This window comes from Delphinapterus leucas, chromosome 6, assembly GCF_059928025.1.
Source record: "Delphinapterus leucas isolate spDelLeu-1000000601 "Yukka" chromosome 6, BTC_Dleu_Yukka2, whole genome shotgun sequence".
Lineage (NCBI taxonomy): Eukaryota > Metazoa > Chordata > Mammalia > Artiodactyla > Monodontidae > Delphinapterus > Delphinapterus leucas.
In genome coordinates, this window is record NC_143134.1 from 104,068,648 (window position 1) to 104,087,891 (window position 19,244).

At 41.2% G+C, this 19,244-nt stretch overlaps 1 protein-coding gene across 3 annotated transcripts in view; it reads right to left on the bottom strand.

Moving 5' to 3' along the window:
• Positions 1-2,913: 2,913 nt before the first annotated feature.
• The window catches only part of INIP (INTS3 and NABP interacting protein), a 30,033-nt gene continuing 13,702 nt past the window's right edge, over positions 2,914-19,244 (bottom strand). For 2 of the 3 annotated variants that reach the window (XM_022579026.3, XM_022579023.3), the window contains 3 exons: positions 10,342-10,444; positions 6,843-6,933; positions 2,914-5,693 (listed from right to left, as the gene is read on the bottom strand). In XM_022579026.3, coding sequence (XP_022434734.1) covers positions 5,598-5,693; positions 6,843-6,933; positions 10,342-10,379 — 225 coding nt within the window. In that variant the 5' untranslated portion in view covers positions 10,380-10,444 and the 3' untranslated portion in view covers positions 2,914-5,597. Of the gene's footprint in view, positions 5,694-6,842; positions 6,934-10,341; positions 10,445-16,320; positions 16,468-19,244 lie in introns of all 3 variants that reach the window. The other variant, XM_089913598.1, reaches the window with a different exon arrangement.

A 19,244-nucleotide genomic window follows, 5' to 3' on the forward strand; every position in this document is an offset into this window, starting at 1 on the left:
TTAAAGGCAGTTGGCATAGACAACTCTTTTCAGGAGTTACACAGGGAAGCAGAGAAATGGGACACTAAATAATAGGATGTAGATCAATGGAAGACAAATGAAGAAACCAGCTTTCAAAAGAATGTGAACCATTCATCCATTACAGCAAGTAAGGCAGAGTATCATATGGTCACAAATGCAGGTAGGGTGATTAGATGTGCTAGTGGGAGGTGCTGTAGAAGCAAATGCTGTCTAGCGGTGAAGGGACGGTAACAGTCCAGCCTTGGACAAAATGTAAGATCATCGGACTATCTTTAAGTAGGTGCACATTTATAGGCAAAAAGCATGATTCTGTGGAGAAAGCTAGGAATGCAAAGAAATAACTGACAATGTGGAACCTGAGAGCATGTGGCTGCAGGAGGGGATGCAAAACTTGGGGCAGAAGAGGACTGTCTGACTCCAGCTTCAGAGAATGGCCTGAGTCTGGTGACTCAAGAACGGGGAAGGCAGTCTTTAGAGCCCAGGATGTCAAGGACCTGGGAGACTAGGGTATTAGGTCACACGACAGTGGCTGCCGATACCTCCAGGACAGCAGCAGGGGTAACGCAGGTGAGAGGACGACTGTGAAGTAGTAGTCGAGTCCTTAAAGAAGGGGAGGGAGCACCCAGGCAGAGTACTGGGCAACGGTGATGCTGGCGTTTTTAAGGGGGGAGGGGGCATGCATTTTTAAGAAGTGAATTTTGAAAGGAAATGAATATTCTGGAGGGGCAATGGTGAGTGAGCCAGACACTAAGCTGAACCTGCAGCCGGGATGTAACCCCTGATCTGCCTCCTCCTGAGAGGCACCGGAGACCTGTAGACCTCGAGAGGAAGCCAGGGACTAGAAAGAGTTCGAATGTATGTATAGATATATTTTGGTGATTGAACCAAAGGAATTCCAGACATCACAGCAGGGCATCATCAGGAAAGGACGTCATGGGAGGGTTGGGGGCCGCAGGTGCAGGGCAGGAGGCTGAACCGCAAGGGAGGGAAGAGCGGGCAGCTCACTCTGGTGGCAACCAAGAGCGAAAGGCAGGCGGTGGAGGCGGCACCCGAGGCGAGATGGGAGTTTTGAGTTCTGCTCTCCCACCTCCTAGCTGTGTGGCTAAGAGATCACTTAGCAAGTTGGTACATCTTGTGTTTAGATGGCAAGTTACAGAAAACCTACTTTAATCTGGCTTAAACAATAATGAGGGTTTACTACCCCCATACATACCCTTCCATAGAGGAAGGGCGGCACTGTAGGAATTGACTCAGCTGTGCAATGATGTCCTCAAGGACCCAGTTTCTTTATATTGCTCTGTTGCACCTTTTATCGTGGTGGCTTCATCCTAAGGCTGTTCCACCTCATGGTCACATGACGGCTGCCAACAACACTCAGGAAAAATATATATATAATTTCCTTTTACACATCTAGAAAGACTCCCTTTTGGTAGCAGTGTCAGAAAGGTGAAAAAATATCTTTTCCATACGTGCAGCAAACCTCTCCTGCAGTCTCATTTGGGCTGAACTTGGGTAACGTGTCCACTCTTGAACCAGTTCCCGTGGCCTGTGATATACCACGTGCTGACTGGCTGTGGCAAAAGGGAGTTATCCTGATCAGTTTGGAGCACGTAAGGCCCACCCCTGTTGCTGAGACAGTCGGCACACTGGCTGTATTGGGGAAGGGTCATGCTCAGTAAAAATCTGAGTATTGTTGGGAAGGGGAAAGGAAGAATTTGTGCTGAGTGTAGACTACCAAGAACGTCCACTCACTGAGCTGTCGTGAAGGTTCAATGAATATTTGCAAGGATGCCTTGCTTTTTCTTTCTTAAAAGCTTCTTGGAGGTAGAGCTCTAGAGGAAAGCTGTGAGAGCGAAAGGCAGATAAGGGGGGAGGTGAAGAAACAGAAATTTGGGTTAAGAATCCAAGAACTAAGCGGAAGAGACAGCAGAGGTAGATGGGGCTGGAGCTGAGGTGTGGATGTAAACAGAACACGCCTGTCTGAATTCTCAGTAGAAACTGAGAGTGAAAATTCTTCCGGTGCCTTGCAAGTCCCCCTTTCCCAAGAGCTCATGAGGGCCTAATTGGTTCATCTCTATACCTGCCTGTGCTCAAAAATGTTCAGTCACCCCCAGCTCTATCCTGGGCTACAGACATTTGCCTCACCCTGGAATTCCAGACTCTCTAGAATATGAGTCCAGCCTACATTTGGCCTCATTCTAATTATTGCCATATACAAATTTACCCACGAGGTCCATACAAGTCCAACCAAACTGGACTTTTGGTTGCTTCACAATGGCCCCTACACTGGCTCTCCTGCCTACCTTTGTGCAGGTTTTTCTTTTGCTCTGAATGTTGCTCTCCTATCTTTCCTGGCTGGAATCTCTCATCTTGAAAGCCAAGTTCAAATGATTGTTCTCCGATGGAGCCTTCACTGGTCCTTCCATGCTCATGTACTCATTCCTTCCTCACTACTGGTGTGCTATTAGCATTAGCTACTAGTGTCACCTACTCTAGACTGTCAGATTCTTGAGGACAGCGAAGTTCTCCTCCATACATGTTCATTCTTTATTTGCTCATTAAAAAAAGCTGTGGGTGTCTACTGTGTGCTAGTCACTGTGCAGACAGAGGTGAGGAAGTAGCACTCAGTAAATACTGGTTGAACTTAATGCTACTGAATTGGGCTAGTGCCAGCTGGTAGGATTCCAGTGGGGGGACCAATTGCACTAACGAACCGACGTCCTCTCTGTCGATCTTCTATTCTGAGTGTAACCATATTTGCCAAAACCCTTGCCTCAGTGGGCCTTAAGTGCATATAAGAGCTGAGTTTTTATTGCCAAAGTAAAGCAAAGAACTGAGACAAATAATGAGCTTATAGATTGTTCAGGAAAAAAAAAAAATCTGCCTTTGAAATTATTAAGTCATTTCAGTTTTTATTCCAGAGTCATACAAAGCACTACCATCTGTATTATTTAGCAGTGGCTTTCAAAACATTTTTGCCATTTCACAGTAAAAACAAAACAAACAAAAAAACCCTTTATATCATGATTCAGGTCATATTCATTCATTCATTCATTCCTTCAATTAAGTAAGTATTAACTACCTACAATATGCCAAATACTATTCTCAGCAGAATACAGGAGTAAACAAAAAGGAAGGAGGGAACAGAAGCCCTTGCCTTCAAAGACCTTACATGCTAGTGGAGCATACAACAAACAACATAAGTAAAACACACAGAAAAGGAAGACTCATGAACAAAACCTCCTATTACTACGTGCCATGTACTCTGATATTTTCTATTTTATACAAAAAAAAAAAGCGGGTCACACCCCATTCAGCTATTAAGTTGGCCTCTCAATTCGGTAACGTGTTGAGACCTACACTTTGAAAAATACTGATCTAGACACTTTATGGAGTAGGCAGAGTGTGTTCTGTGCCCGTTATACAGATGAGACAGAGTGACACGTAAAGCTCAAGGTTAAGTGGGTTAGCCGCACACACGCGCGCTCCGAGGGAAGCAACGCTGGCACGTGTCCTCAGGGCTTCTGACGGAGCCCACTGCTGCCCTCGCCATTATCTTCTGCGGTCCTCACAACTGTCGTAGTCCCTCCTTCTCTTTGACTATGAAATCCTGACCTCTACCTGGAGCAGCTCTTCCCTGCCCTGCCAGGTAAAATCCCATCGATACTCCTAGGCCTGTGTAGACTGCCCGTCTCCGGGATGCGGCTCCTGTGCCACTCACTGGACGCTGGCTTCCTCACTGCTGTACCACAGTAGGATCCTCTCCACCGTGACCTCTTTAAGAGCAAGTCTTACTCTCCTTTTCCCCCCAGGGCACAGCTTTACAGAGTAGGTATTAAAAAATACACATGGAACTGAACTGAATTTGTAAGTGACTCAAAGGACAGGGGTGAAGGAAATGCTTACTCTATTTGAAAGGCTGAGACCAGAAAAGATACCACTGGAAAAAAGATCTCTTTACCGAGGTTATAAAAGTCACACATTTGGCAGAGGCTTCAACAATAAAAAACTATACAATCCAAAAAATGTATCTCCTTAGCATCGGTAGATTTAGAACGATGCCAGTAGCTCCTGGATCGCACAGAACAGAAACTTAGTCAAATCAATTCAAGGAAATGAGGACCACGATAAGAAGGGCCAAGGCTAGCTGTGTGGACCTGAGGCAGGGCAGAGGCAAAGGCCCCAGGTGATCCTCAGCAGCAGAAGAAAGGGCACCTTTGCTGCAATGGTGACCATTACGATGGGGACAGCTGCCAACTCACCCAAATGAAGAAAAGCAGTCGCAGTTCTCAACAGAAAGAATCTAAATGGCACAGCCATATCTAGAATTGTCCACTCCTTTTCATATAGTTGGGGTAAGATGGGGCTGTGTGGTTGGTACAAATATCTAAGGGAAGGAGAGAGAAGAAACTCTTCAAAAAGGGAGACGGACTTATTCTAATTATTGACCCAAACTGGAATATAAAGTTTAAATTTCAGGCTACCACCAGAGAGGATGGGGACTCAAGGCCAAGATGAGGTCAGTTATAAAAAATACTGTATCTGTGATATAGTAGAAAACTTAATTTCAGTCCTATTAAAAGTAAAAAAATGTCGGTTAGCTAAACGACCTCTAAGTTTCAGGGACCTACAACTGAATTCTCTAACCCATGGTTTTCAGACTTTATTTTGAATTACAGACACTAATTCCGTGGGACTAGGGTCAGCTGTAGGGACTGCATATTTAAATAAGCACCCTGGATTCTGTTAAAGATGTATCACGTTGAGAAACTTGCTTAACCTAATTCTTTCCTTTTTACAATAACTAAAAAGGGGCTCAACTTTAGTTAATGTTTCTAATTAGAGCAAAAATGGGCAGTAAAACTGTACAGGCACACCATTCATGCAGTAACACTAAATAAGAGCATATACAAAACTTAAAACTACATTTCTTATTAATTGTTTTTAGTAGCATTTAGTCGCATAATTTGTAGTGGCATAGGTTTATAAAAGATGTTTAAGACTGGCTGGGAACTTAGTCTTATCTTGGGTTTTCCTTTAAAATTGAGAGTAGGGGAACGAGTCACAAGTTAAAGGATATTTCAGGATACGTTGATTATAAACTCAAAAGGTACACTGATATCAATTCTATAAACAGCAAATGTGAATGTAACTTATTTAAGCCGATTGGTTCACATTTTTAAAAAGCACCCTCACTTGTTTAAAGTTAAGTACTTTAAATGGTTCTTGAAAGTCTACTGTAGACCTAATATACTCAGTCCAACTAGCTGGTGGTGGGGTGGGTTTATATGACCACATCCAATTCAGAGTCTGACTCAGAATTAAAAATCAAACTGCATTACACAAAAGTTACCGTCATGGGTAGCATAATCGGTTCCTCAGATAATACAGCTTCCAGAGCTATCATCATCCTTGTCACCCTTCTTTTTTGCTTTCACTTACACATATCTTTCTTTTAAAGAAACAAAATATGTAAAAGTTCACCAAAATTCGGCAAGTCACAGTTCGTATAGCACTGACTGATAGTAGCTTTGGCATTTGATATTACAAAGTTACTTTTGTTACAAATATTTTCTTCATTCTGGGTCAAGGCGAGGTAAAACAGGAAGAATAAGATTCCCAAATGCAGAGTCTTGAGTTATGAAGTATCCAGATGAATGTGCGTGTGCATGCTGGGAAAGAGTGAGAAAGAAAGAAAAAAAAAGGCAATTCAGCTATTAAGAGTCACAATTCTTCAACCAAGGCAGTAAAATTACTTATCCTCTCTGAGTGCTTGAGACCAAATTTGTTTTAAAAATCAGTTCTTATGCTGTTAATTTTGTTTAAATACACAGGAGATGGATAATAATAAAGAATTCATATTAACAATTTGCACCAGGTACTAATTTATCATCCCCACTCTCTCCCCTGTGATTCTCTTCAGTCAGTAATTGAGTCGAAGACATGAATTACTTTGTTCCTTGGAGTGGGGAGGAAAACTAGCAACAAAGGTCCCAAAGTACTCTGCTCTTGGTCAGTAAAGCAGGAGAGTGAGAAAGAAGGGCAGTAGTTGGAAGGAGAAGGGGGAAAGACAGCTGATACTGGTGATTAAGATACCAACATTTTGTAGAGAATGTTGGCATATAAATAACAGAAAACCACCAGTGACGTCCCTTGTCACTAAACAAAGGACTGTTCATAGGTTGTCTAAAGTGAGATGATCTTTAATATCCCTTCCAATTCTGAGATTCTAAGGTTTAAAGGCATGCGTAACGATGTCTAGTGCAAGGTTTCTAGGAATCTTAGGTAAATTATCCAAGATCAATGAAATACTAAAATTGGTTATCATAATAAGAACAATCTTTTTAACTGATAGATTATCACATTCCTATAGTCTTTAAACATTTCCTGCACAACAGACATGCTGACCATTAAAAACAGAATCCAAACAACAATAATAAACCGGCCAGACTATCACAGGACATAACGGCACACGACAAATTTGAAAAACTAGATATGTGCTATTAAAGTAGCCAGTTCAGCTTTTCAGGATGATTCTGTCCATCCAAGTACCCTAAACTCTTCTGTGTGCAGCAGTCCCTTGCCAGGTGTGGCACAGAATCAATCATGACCATGTCAACACCATGAAAGATACTTTCATTACTGCCGTATCTGGTCCTTCAAATCCTCCGGGCATGCCTGAATGTCAGCAAACAACTGCAATTACGTGTGGAACGTTTTTATTGATATTGCTCCACTGAAATACAAAATAAGAATAGTGCTGGTTTTCAAGCCCCAGGAAATCTCCAATGAGACAAGAATGTCAGCCACACTCTCCTCACCTGCAAAGCCGCCTTCTGCTGGGCTGCAATATGCTGCTGCTCAGCGTGGTCCCGGAAGTCCTTGTTAAGAGCGGGTCTCGAGAGCGCAATGCTAAAACGGGAATCTTAGTTACTTGACTGTTTACAGACTCCCTTACTTCTGAATCACATTTTTCTTTAGCTATTCTAAATAGGGATTACAAAAAAGAACTTCCTGAATAAGTCTTTTTTCCTTCTCCCACTGTCTACATTAATTTATATGAAGAAAGCCTATATTATTTACTAGGGCTTCAGATTATCTCCTTTTAATTGATGATTTATGGTCCTCTGCTTTCAAACAGATTTGAGGTACTCTGGTCTATCATAAAGTTACATTTATGATGAAAACTAAAGAGTTGAATGTTTCAAGCAGAAGGTAGAACATGCAAAGGTAGGACTGAAGGTCAGGGCTCGGGAGGGGAGAAATGGGTTGGCAAAAAATGAGGCTAGGGAGGAAGGCAGGTGCCGGGATATGTAGAGCCTTGTGAAATAAATTAAGAAATGAAGACCTTCTCCTAACAGTGAAGGGAGACTCCCAAAGAGTGTTATAAGCAGAAGAGTGACTTGATCAGAATTACCACACTACAGTTCAGAAAGACCGCCACTGTGACAGACAGTGCTGGTCATCTCCCCAACAATTGTTGTTCTCCCTTCTTCCTCGCTGCTAATGGAACCCACACTTAGTTCAATTACCGTTGGTCCCATTCTTCATGGTGGGCCAGGTTATCCCCCAGAGGGTGAACTTTGATTGGTATAAGACAATACCATTTCCCTTGCTGGTTTCCTGTTTAGGCAAGAGAAAGGTCCACAATTCTGGGCAGCTAGACTTCACGGGTAGTCTGCTTGAAGGCTTTGAGAACGTTTTCCTCACTCTTACAAAATGGACACAGGAGAGGAACCTTTCTGGCTTTTGCCTCTATGGGGGCTCGGTGTACAGTGATGCCTAGGCTACTGCAGTCATATTTTGACCGGTAAGGAGGTGCTGACGCACGGAGAAGGGCAGAAAGGAGAGAAGAAAGGAAGCTCGATCAGTGCTGACACTGGTGTGCCGCTGCAGTGAGCCATTCTGCACTTGATCTTAGCCAAAAGGCCGAGAAGCGATAGTGAGCCATTCTGGAATCACCTTATCTTCACGCTTCTGGTTAACCTATATCCTAACGTTTAGGCCAACTTTTTGGTTTTCTGTTACTTCCAGATTAAAACATCCTAACTGACACAACTGATAAATGTATTCGAGAGAACTTAAGACTGTGGGAAATTCAGGAGGTAGTAACTGAGGCAAAAAGTGAGAGTGGCCAGGACCAGGGCAGCGTCAGTTGCAATAAAGAAAAATGGACACAAGTCTGAGACACATTTCAAAATATAAACATAAGAGAATGACAAACGTTTAGAGATGGAAGTAAAAGGGAATAATAAACAATTAAAGTTCACATTTCTGACTCCGATTACTAGTAGATCTGTACCACTCATGGAGACAAGCAAGCCAACAATGTTAAGTAGGTAAAGAGGGAGGGAAGATGAGTTCGGTGTGGGACATACTCAGTTTGAAATGCCTGGAAGACATCAAAGTGCAGATGTCCAGGAGGCAGTCTGGTGCTTCAGACAGAGGACGAGGCTGGAGATGCAAATGTATAAAAGTTATCAGCACATGAATTACAGGCTGTGAAAGTGAATGCAACTGTCTAGTGAAAAGACGTAGACTGGGAGACTGGATCTAGAACAGAACTCTGAGGAATATCAACATTCAAGAGACAGGAAGTGGGACTTCCTTGGTGGCGCAGTGGTTAAGAAGCTGCCTGCCAATGCAGAGGACACAGGTTCAAGCCCTGGTCCAGGAAGACCCCACATACTGCAGAGCAACTAAGCCTGTGTGCCACAACTACTGAGCCTGCACTCTAGAGCCCGCGAGCCACAACTCCTGAGCCTCTGTGCCACAACTACTGAAGCCCTGTGCACCTAGAGCCCGTGCTCTGCAACGAGAAGCTACCGCAATGAGAAGCCCACGCATCGCAACGAAGACCCAACACAGCCAAAAATTAATTAATTTTTAAAAAAAGAGAGGCAGTGGAGAAATGTCTGCAAAAGAAACCAAGATAGTATAACAGTGGATGAATGGAAGCCAAGGAAAGAGAGTATTTTAAGGAGGGCGCTGTAGACAACGGAATACCACTCAGCCATTAAAAAAAAGAAAGAAATCTTGCCATTGATGACAACAAATACCATATGATCTCACTTATATATGGAATCTAAAAAACAAAACACACAAAACAAAATGAAAACAGATTCATATACACCTGAAACTAACACAACATCGTAAATCAACTATACTCCAATAAAATATTTTTAAAAATATATTAACCAATAAAGAAAAGAAAACAGACTCATAGTCTCATAGATAGAACAAACAGGTGGTTACCAGAGGGGAGCAGGTTGGGGGTGGGCAAAATAGGTGAAGGGGATTAAGAGGCACAAACCTTCAGTGAGAAAATAAAGAAGTCACAGGAATGTAATATACAGCACAAGGAATATGATTCATGATACCGTATTAATTTTGTGTGGAGACAATAGTTCCTAGGCACTGTGGCGATCATTTCACAATGTACGCTCCTGTCAAATCACTGTGTAGTACACCTGAAGCTAACACAACTCCATTTCAATTAAAAAAAAAAAAAGGGCGCAATCAGTGGTGTCAAATAATGCTAGGAAGTCTAACAAGAAAAGGACTTTGGTCCACCAGATTTAGCCACAAGGAGGTTGCAAGCGACCTAGGCTCAAACCTGTTCTTTGGGTTGGAGGTGGGGAGGCGCGGAAGTCAGATTGTAGTGGGTTGGGGAGTAAATAAGTGAGAAAGCAGAGATGAGTATGTACAGACAACTCCTTTAAGAGGTCTGGCTGACTCTGCACACCTAAAAATATAAATTAGCTCTAGCTTTCACGAGAGTCCTTTCCTGTATACCTGAATTCACCAGGGACAGTCCCCTGAAGAAACAGAAGAATATTTTATACTATATTATATATTATACTTTTACTAGAAATCAATCTAACAAGCAAATAAAACAACAGAAACAGATAAAAAAAAAGAGAGGGGAAAGTTAGGGTGGTGGCTGAATGGGATAACGGATGTCAGGGAAGAGATTTAAGATGGCAGAAACGGAATACAATAAAGATCATTAAGCTACTGCAACTTTACCTATTTTGCATAATGCTTAAAAAGTGGGACATTAACAATAATTTCAGTAACAAAACAACTATACAAAACTCTTTTTTTGAAAGTAGGCTGTAGGGAAATTTTAAGTCTGATGAGAATTAAAATATTTAAAATCTAAGCAATTAAATAATCTAACTTTTCAAGTCTAACTAGGAAATAAAACATGTTAAATTCCAATGTTAAAGAAACAAACCATTGCCAACCAATTTCAGTTATATTGTCCAAGATATTTTTTATATCACTGAATATAAAAACCACATTATTCTTCAATACCTAGCTCCAGGATGATTTGTTGAAGATTGGTTCTGCATTAGTAATTTTCTTTTTTCTTTGTCCAGTTCTGCCAAGATTGCAACTCTATTTTTGTTTTGAAAACCTAAAAAAAGAGAGAGTGTTGGGGACGAGAAAGAGAAATAAAATGTTTTAGAGCTTTTTTATAAACCTAGGCTACCTAGAAACCCAGAAAGCAAAATTCTGTTCTCTAACATGATAACGAACCCACTAGTAGGCAGTTTCCCTAGACGGTTACTATCTCCCTACTGCCTGTTTTCCAGCAACTTTAATAGGATAATACGCAGATAAATGCAAAGGATAATACTGACTGAGGACTTTTTTTAAGGCTTAGTTCTAAAGAATTTTAATCATCAAAGTATGGGTAACCGCATTTGTTTTATAACAAAATCTCTGCAGCCCCAAATGCTACAGGGACCAATCTCTATCCTGCTGAATCTCTGGGAGTGAAGATTTTCTTAGTTCTCAGTTTTAGGCCTCTCTGTGAATGCCTCTTTCATGAGGGGAAAGCATTAGATACACTCAGGTCACAACAGTATTTTTCTCAACTGCTTTCATTCAGAGATGTAATGAAATGCTTTCATTCAGAGACACACAGTCTTTCAAGGAACAAGTCAGAGAATTGCAACTGACTAGAAAGCAATTCTGAGAGAGAAATGGAGCATAACTGACAGGGTACAAACAGATAGGTCCCTTATCAATTTTGAGCTTCAATTTTAACGTAAGATCTAGAGCAGAGGTTCTAAGTCCTGGCCCAGGAGCAGCATCCACCTATGTTTTTAAAATCTGAATTAAATGCCAACATGTAAACACTGTATACAAAATTCTCAGATTACTTGCTTCTCTTGAAACATCTCAAGGTCTGGCACAGGGGTCTGGATGCCTCCATGGCAACAACTATGTAGAACAAAGAAACAGTTGTCCCCTTTAGCTGGGCACTCTCCAGCTTGTTACAGTCCTTATCAGATTTGTTTATACCTGTAGGCATTTAAGTTTCTGATCCCTAATTTAGAAGAAAACAAATGGAAAGGTTAAAGGATTAGGGAAAAAACTACAGAGGCAAAAAAAGGCCAGGGGACTAGAATCACTGGGTTAGCATCACTGCGCTAGAAGAAAGAATGAAGAATGGGGAAGGAGGGAGCTTTCAAGCAGAGCAGAAGTAAGCACTCCTAAGGGTACTCACATGAGGGATTATAAGCACTTTATATTGATCATAAAGGGGAACTGGGTGGTAGGATGCATATTTCCTCCTCTCCTGGGGAGAGGAGTTAGGTCAGGGACAGCGCAGGACGTACAAGAACAGGAGCATTCACTGAGATTCACACTGAGATCGGGCTGAACCAGAAGCAGCTGAGGCTTGCGGCACTTTCCCCTAAACCTGCTCTTAAATCTAGCAACAGTAAACTGACTCAGGCCAGGCCAGAAATGGGCAAAACCTGTCTCTGCCACAGCCATTTTAGGAATTTATCATCTCCATTTTCCTTCTCTGCCCCTTCATGCTTATGCTATCAACCTGTCATCAAATTCTAGTAATAGCAGACTCCTTTCTGGAACAGATAATTCACACTAACACATTCTGGTACTTCTGAGGAGATGATTTTGCAAGGCTTCCAGGTGATTCTTCATCTATTCTAATCCTAATTCTAATCTTCCTTCCTGCCGACCTCTTAGTTAATCTTCCAGGGAAGAAACTCTATAAGGCCTTGACATGCCACATGTCATTACAGGCTCCACCCAACCTCATAGACAGGACTGCCTCAGGAGAAGTCTTCTACCTAAGGAAGGATTTAATACAGAACTCCCAAGAATGGATGATACTTATGCCTGTGAGCGCTAATGCTATGGTAAAGGGTGCCATGTGTAAAAATAATTGAAACTTTGTCGAAATACTGTTAAAGAAACACCATTACCAAAGTAATATAGAATGTCAAGTCCAAACAACCTAATAAGTATGATGTCCTAACATCTTGTAGTTTTTTAAAAAAATAATACCCATAAATTGAAAGAAAAATATTTATTTCATTTTAAAATAACCACTAATGCAGTGTGTGTACCTGGGCACTGTATAACTTTGCAAACCTGGGAATCAGTTCAGACACTACCATCCTCATTCCCTGTTCCACACAGTACTTGTTTTTTATCAAAGCAATTGCCAAAAACCCACTTCACAAAAATATGACATCGTCGAGAGTAATGTAGCACACTGGTAAGTTACACTTATTAAATTGCCTATATTTCACCATTTTCTACCTACAGAAACAATAATTTCATATGATTCACTAACTTTAAAAATAAATCACATGTCTTTCTTGGCTTGATCAGTAACAGCCTCCTTTAAAAAAATTTCATGCATGTTTGACAATTGGAGCACAGGTAGCTATAGTGAACTCCCTGTTACCATGGAAATTAAGTGTGAAAATTAGTAACTATAGGCTCTAAATTAATATTAATACACTAGTTTCTTTGTCCATGACCTTTGCCCACTAAGGAGAGCTATGTTATTCTCAATCTATTTTACTACTCATGGTGAGCCTGTTACCCAAATAAACAAATCAGTCAGTATTATATGGATCAGATGGGAAGTATAGAATATGGGTATTATTGATTTTATATAATAGAAACTTCCCTAAAAGTAATGTCATACAAATTAAGGTAAGATTATTATGGAAGGATAAGTATACTGTAATGTGTTATTTAGAGGAATGCAGAAGTGAGTTCTTTGTAAAGTGAAGAATGCTTTCCAGCTTGAGGTTGGCCAGGCAACAACTGGAACATTAAAAAGAGAATAATAATTATAACTAAATGGAACAAACTGAATCCATGATAAACCATGAATTCATAAAAAGATACAAAAAAGAAAGTTAGGGAATTCCCTGGGAGTCCAGTGGTTAGGACTCTGCGCTTTCACTGCCAAGGGGCCGGATTCAATCCCTGGTCGGGGAACTAAGATCTCACAACCCGTGTGGTGCGGCCAAAAAAAAAAAAGTTAAAGTATATAAAAAGATTGTAAAGAAAGGTAAAATAATAGTCATTATGGTGAGTGTTAACATTTAGATGTTTTGTTTCTCCTATTAAGTTTATGTCTGTTTATAAGGCATAGCTGTTTACTTTTTTGTTTAGTTACAGGAGGAAGGGGTAGATATAGGGAACTGTGGATAAGCCAAATAGTCCCAGAAAAAGCAAGTTATATACCAAGAACAGGAGGGTCAGATCAGAGCAGGTCCTCACACACACACACACCATTTGAAAGGAAACGCAGTGGCAGATGAGCACCCATGGTCACACACAGTGACCAAGGAGAAACCCTGAGCTCTAACTGGATGAATTAGCGGAATATCCTAAAGAGAGCTAATGGTACAGACCTGATCCCTGATTTCCTGGGAGATGAAACGTCCATATTCCTGGCAGGAATGCTACCAGAAAAGGGCAATTCATAATGACAACAGAACAATGGGTTATAAAATGCTAATCACATTTAAAAAAAAAAAAAGAAGAAGAATATTTCATTCAGGGAGTAACCCCAGGTTGCAAGAAACTAAAAATCTATGAGAAAAGGCATGAGTTAAAAAAAAAAAAAAATCTCATTAACTTGGCAAGTTTAGTTACAGAAGTGACCAAGTGCACACCAATGCAACTTTTAAATCATCTTTAAAGGCATAAGCAAATCTTATGATTTACCTAAGAATCAAATCCATCAACAAACCCTAAACCTTGACTAATCTGAAATTTTGTTTTGTTTTGGTAGTGGTAAGACAACCATAACCCTAGGAAGGTATAAAAAAATTACTAAAATCCTGGGAAAGTACAGAAATAAGAATCTGGGAAGATTATTATAATCCAAGGAAGATTAAAAAAACAAAGTACTGTAGAGAGAGTAAATGAATTAATTAAACCCATGGGTTAGTATTTTAAAATAGGTTTAATTTTAAGTATAGTAAGTTTGTTTGTGTTTTTCGGGGGGCTACGCGGGCCTCCCACTGTTGCGGCCTCTCCCGCTGCGGAGCACAGGCTCCGGACGCACAGGCTCAGCGGCCATGGCCCACGGGCACCAGCCACTCCGCGGCACGTGGGATCCTCCCGGACCAGGGCACGAACCCCCATCCCCTGCATTGGCAGGCGGACTCTCAACCACTGCGCCACCAGGGAAGCCCTAAGTATAGTAAGTTTTGCCATCACTATATAAAGTGAAGTATTATAGAAGTCAAATTAATTGTAATTAAAACTGTTATTAAAGAGAATTTAACTAAATAAGCTTGTAATCAATTCTAAATGCTTAAAACATTTTATTTTGGAACTTAGTTTATAAGTAGGTTTAAAAACTGAGCATGAATTATGAGCAGTGATGAGGATTTTTCTCCATGCACAAAATCCCCTTAGACATTAAAGAACTTGTTAAAATAGTTAAATAAGCTGTCATTAGACAGGGGTAGCTCATAGCCTTCCTTCCCTGGTAAAGGATAATGCCTCTCTCTGTATCTCACTTAATGCCCCACGCTCCCACCCAGAAGCCTGAGTTTTATCCTTATAATACCTCCTTCTTCCTACCCACATCCAACCAATCACCTAGTCCAATCAATTTTATATCCTTGATGTCTCTAAAATATCTTCCCCTTTCAACTCCTATTCCACAGTCTAACCAGGCAAGGTTATCTCCTGCATAACATTCAAGAACTTAATGTCTACATGTAGGCAGCTGAGAGCCACAAAAACTATTTTACAGGGAAAGGGTATGGTCAGGTCTATTAGACTTTTACTTTCTGAGCTTGTCTTATGCCCTGAAACCTATGCTTCCCCCTTGAGCGTTCAAAAATAATCTAGTACTAATTTACATGTCAGTTTTGTACAAAACATTTACTGTATTATAGAAATATATAAAAGTCAACAGATAGCAGTTAGGTAATAATAATAGCTTATTTCACATTTGAAACATAAGGCAAAAAACTAGGTAGTCAATTTGGTTATGTGAAGTAGTTAAGTGTAATTTTCTAGAGCAAGATTCTCCCACCTTCAGAGTTTGTAATACAAACTTACTCTAAGGCATCAATATATAAAATTTAACTTTTATTCTAATCACTACATGAATTGTTTTTTTAAACACAAACTGTCTCTCACCATAGTTCAACATTTTACTTTTACATTATTTTACATGTATCTTAAAGTTACATGTAACTTTTACATTCTTAAAAGCATGAGAGTGTTAAAATATTATCTCATGTACAGTAGGAATTACTTAATATTCCTTTATAACTAAACTTTTTCCTAATAAAATTATCTTAGAATAAAGCAGCACACTCCAAAAGTTCCACTTAGAACTATAACTCTATCTCCATTCACAATCATATATATTCTCATTTCCATATTCATTTATAGAAACATTTAACTCCCACACATTTCTGTGTCACTAAAAATATTCTGGAGTAACTAGCATTACAGCAAATTGCATTTAAAACCTAACAGCTGATATTCACTTTGCGTGAATAGCTCTATGACACTTAAACAAGGACTAACAGGAATTCCTTTTATTGAAAAAAATCTAAAACTAAAGAATGAAAATTATTGTTTGATTAGTGGATAATCTACTTTCCAATTACAGTTGTTATATTGCTTTCATAACAATTTTTTAAAAGATATTTTAAAATATTCAAATCCTTTCAAAAGATTATCTTACAAGCTATATACTCTTCACAACTATACAGTAAATGAACTAAGACAGCTGTTTAGGGGGAGTTCCCTGGTGGACTAGTGGTTAGGATTCCGGGCTTTCAACACCATGCCCAGGTTCAATCCTCGATTGGGTAACTGAGGTCCCACAAGCCGTGTGGCGCGGCCAAAAAAAAAAAAAAAAAAAAAAAGACAGCTGTTCAGTATTGGAGGAAAGTCACTGTGGCACTATTAGTTTAACACGTTTTAAGTTATTTATTGATTCAACATATATTTATTGTGTATCCATGACATACATACAGGCACTAAGGTAGAGTCTAAGGATGCAATGACGAGCCACAACTTGATTTGATGCTAGTTCTCATGGTTCTTAAACATTCCCGTGAAGATAGAGATTATCAAATAATTACACAAATGGATGTATAATTAGAGTCTAAGATGAGTAGTCTGAAATAAAGAAATAACATTCTATAAGTATTAAAAACAATCATTGTAGGAATCAAGGTTTTTGTTTTTTTTTTACATCTTTATTGGAATATAATTGCTTCATACTGTTGTGTTAGTTTCTGCTGTATAACAGAGTGAATCAGCTATACGTATACATATATCCCCATATCCCCTCCCTCCCACCCTCCCTATCCCACCCCGCTAGGTGGTCACAAAGCACCGAGCTGATCGCCCTGTGCTATGCGGCTGCTTCCCACTAGCCATCCATTTTACATTTGGAAGTGTATATACGTTAATGCTATTCTCTCTCTTCGTCCCAGCCTCCCCTTCCGCCCCCATCCTCAAGTCCAATCTCTACATCTGTGTCTTTATTCCTGCCCTGGAATTTGGAATTTTCTAGATTCCATATATATATATGTGTTAGCGTACGGTATTTGTTTTTCTCTTTCTGACTTACTTCACTATGTATGACAGACTCAAGCTCCATCCGCCTCACTATAAATAACTCAATTTTGTTCCTTTTTATGGCTGAATAATATTCCACTGTATATATGTGCCACATCTTCTTTACCCATTCATCTGTCAATGGACATTTAGGTTTCTTCCATCTCCCGGCTATTGTGAATAGTGCTGCAATGAACATTGTGGTACATGACTTATTTTGAATTATGGTTTTCTCAGGGTATATGCCCAGTAGTGGAATTGCTGGGTCATATGGTAGTTCTATTTTTAGTTTTTTAAGGAACCTCCACACTGTTCTCCACAGTGGCTGTATCAGTTTACATCCCCACCAACAGGAATCAATGTTGAATCAACTTGACCTAGACTGGGAGTAGGGGGAGCAGTGTCAGAGAAGTCTCCTACAGGAAGTAATGCTAGAGCTGAAATGTTAGATTAATTAGGTTAATTAGGGGTGGGGGACAAAATAACGCTTCCCCCTTTAGAAAGATCACTGTAGCTACAAGGTTGAGAATACACTAGACAAGAGAAAAAGAGACTATTACAGTAGAACAAGCTGGAGATGACAGAAGTTGTTAGTGGCCAAGGAAATGGAGAGAGATGAACAGACCCAAGAGCTTTTTAGGAAGTTAAATCAACAGGACAGTGACAGAATAAATAAGAAGTCAAGAATGAGGAAGAAGGTGTCATGGATGGTTCTGAGGTTTTTGGCTCATATAGTTAAATGGTATATTATTCGTACTGCTGCTGTAACAAATTACCACAAACTTAATGGATTAAAACAACACAAATCTATTATCTTACAGTTCTATAGGTCAGTAGTCTCACTGGGCTAAAATCAAGTGCTGCTTTCCTTTCTGGAGGCTCTAGGAGAGAATCTGTTTCCTTCCCTTTTCCATCTTATAGATATGCCTGAGTTCCCTGGCTTGTGGTCCCCTTTCTCCAACTTAAATGCCAACAACGTTGCATGTCTCTGACCCTTCTGTGGTCATTTCTCTCTGACCACAGCCAGGACAAAATTCTTTGCTTTTAAAGACCCATGTGGGAGGGGGACCTTCAAGATGGTGGAGGAGTAAGACGTGGAAATCACCTTCCTCCCCACAAGTACATCAAAAATACATCTACATGTGGAACAACTGCTACAGAACACCTACTGAACCCTCGCAGAAAAACTCAGACTTCCCAAAAGGCAAGAAACTCCCCATGTACTTGGGTAGGGCAAAAGTAAAAAGAAAAAACAGAGGCAAAATAATAGGGATGGGACCTGCACCTCTGGGAGGGAGCTGTGAAGGAGGAAAAGTTTTCAAACACTAGGAAGCCCCTTCACGGGCAGAAACGGGGGGTGGGCATGAGGGAAGCTTTGGAGCCACGGAGGAGAGCACAGCCACAGGGGTGCGGAGGGCAAAGTGGAGAGATTCCCACACAGAGGATCAGTGCTGACCAGCACTCACCAGCCCGAGAGGCTTGTCTGCTCACCCGCCAGGGCGGGTGGGGGCTGGGAGCTGAGGCTCCGGCTTCGGAGGTCACATCCCCAGGGAGAGGACAGGTTGGCTGCGTGAACACAGCCTGAAGGGGGCTACTGCGCCACAGCTAGCTGGGAGGGAGTCTGTGAAAACGTCTGGAACTGCCTAAGAGGCAAGAGACCATTGTTTCGGGGTACGCAAGGAGAGGGGGTTCAGAGTGCCACCTAAACGAGCTCCAGAGACGGGCGTGAGCTGCGGCTATCAGTGTGGACCCCAGAGCCGGGCATGAGACGCTAAGGTTGCTGCGGCAGCCACCAAGAAGCCTGTGTGCAAGCACAGATCCCTATCCACACCTCCCCTCCTGGGAGCCTGTGCAGCCCACCACTGCCAGTGTCCCGTGATCCAGGGACAACTTCCCCAGGAGAAAACACGGTGTGCCTCAGGCTGGTGCAACATCATGCCGGCCTCTGCCGCCGCAGGCTCACCCCGCATCCGCACCCCTCCCTCCCCCCAGCCTGAGTGAGCCAGAGCCCCCTAATCGGCTGCTCCTTTAACCCCCTCCTGTATGAGTGAAGAGCAGATGCCAGAGGGTAGCCTACACGCAGAGGCGGGTCCAAATCCAAAGCTGAACCCCAGGAGCTGTGCAAATAAAGAAGAGAAAGGGAAATCTCTCCCGGCAGCCTCAGGAGCAGTGGATTAAATCTCCACAATCAACTTGATGTACCTGCATCTGTGGAATGCCTAAATAGGCAAGGAATCATCCCAAAATTCATGCGGTGGACTTTGGGAGCAATTGTAGACTTGGGGTTTGCTTTCTGCATCTAATTTGTTTCTGGTTTTATGTTTATCTTAGTT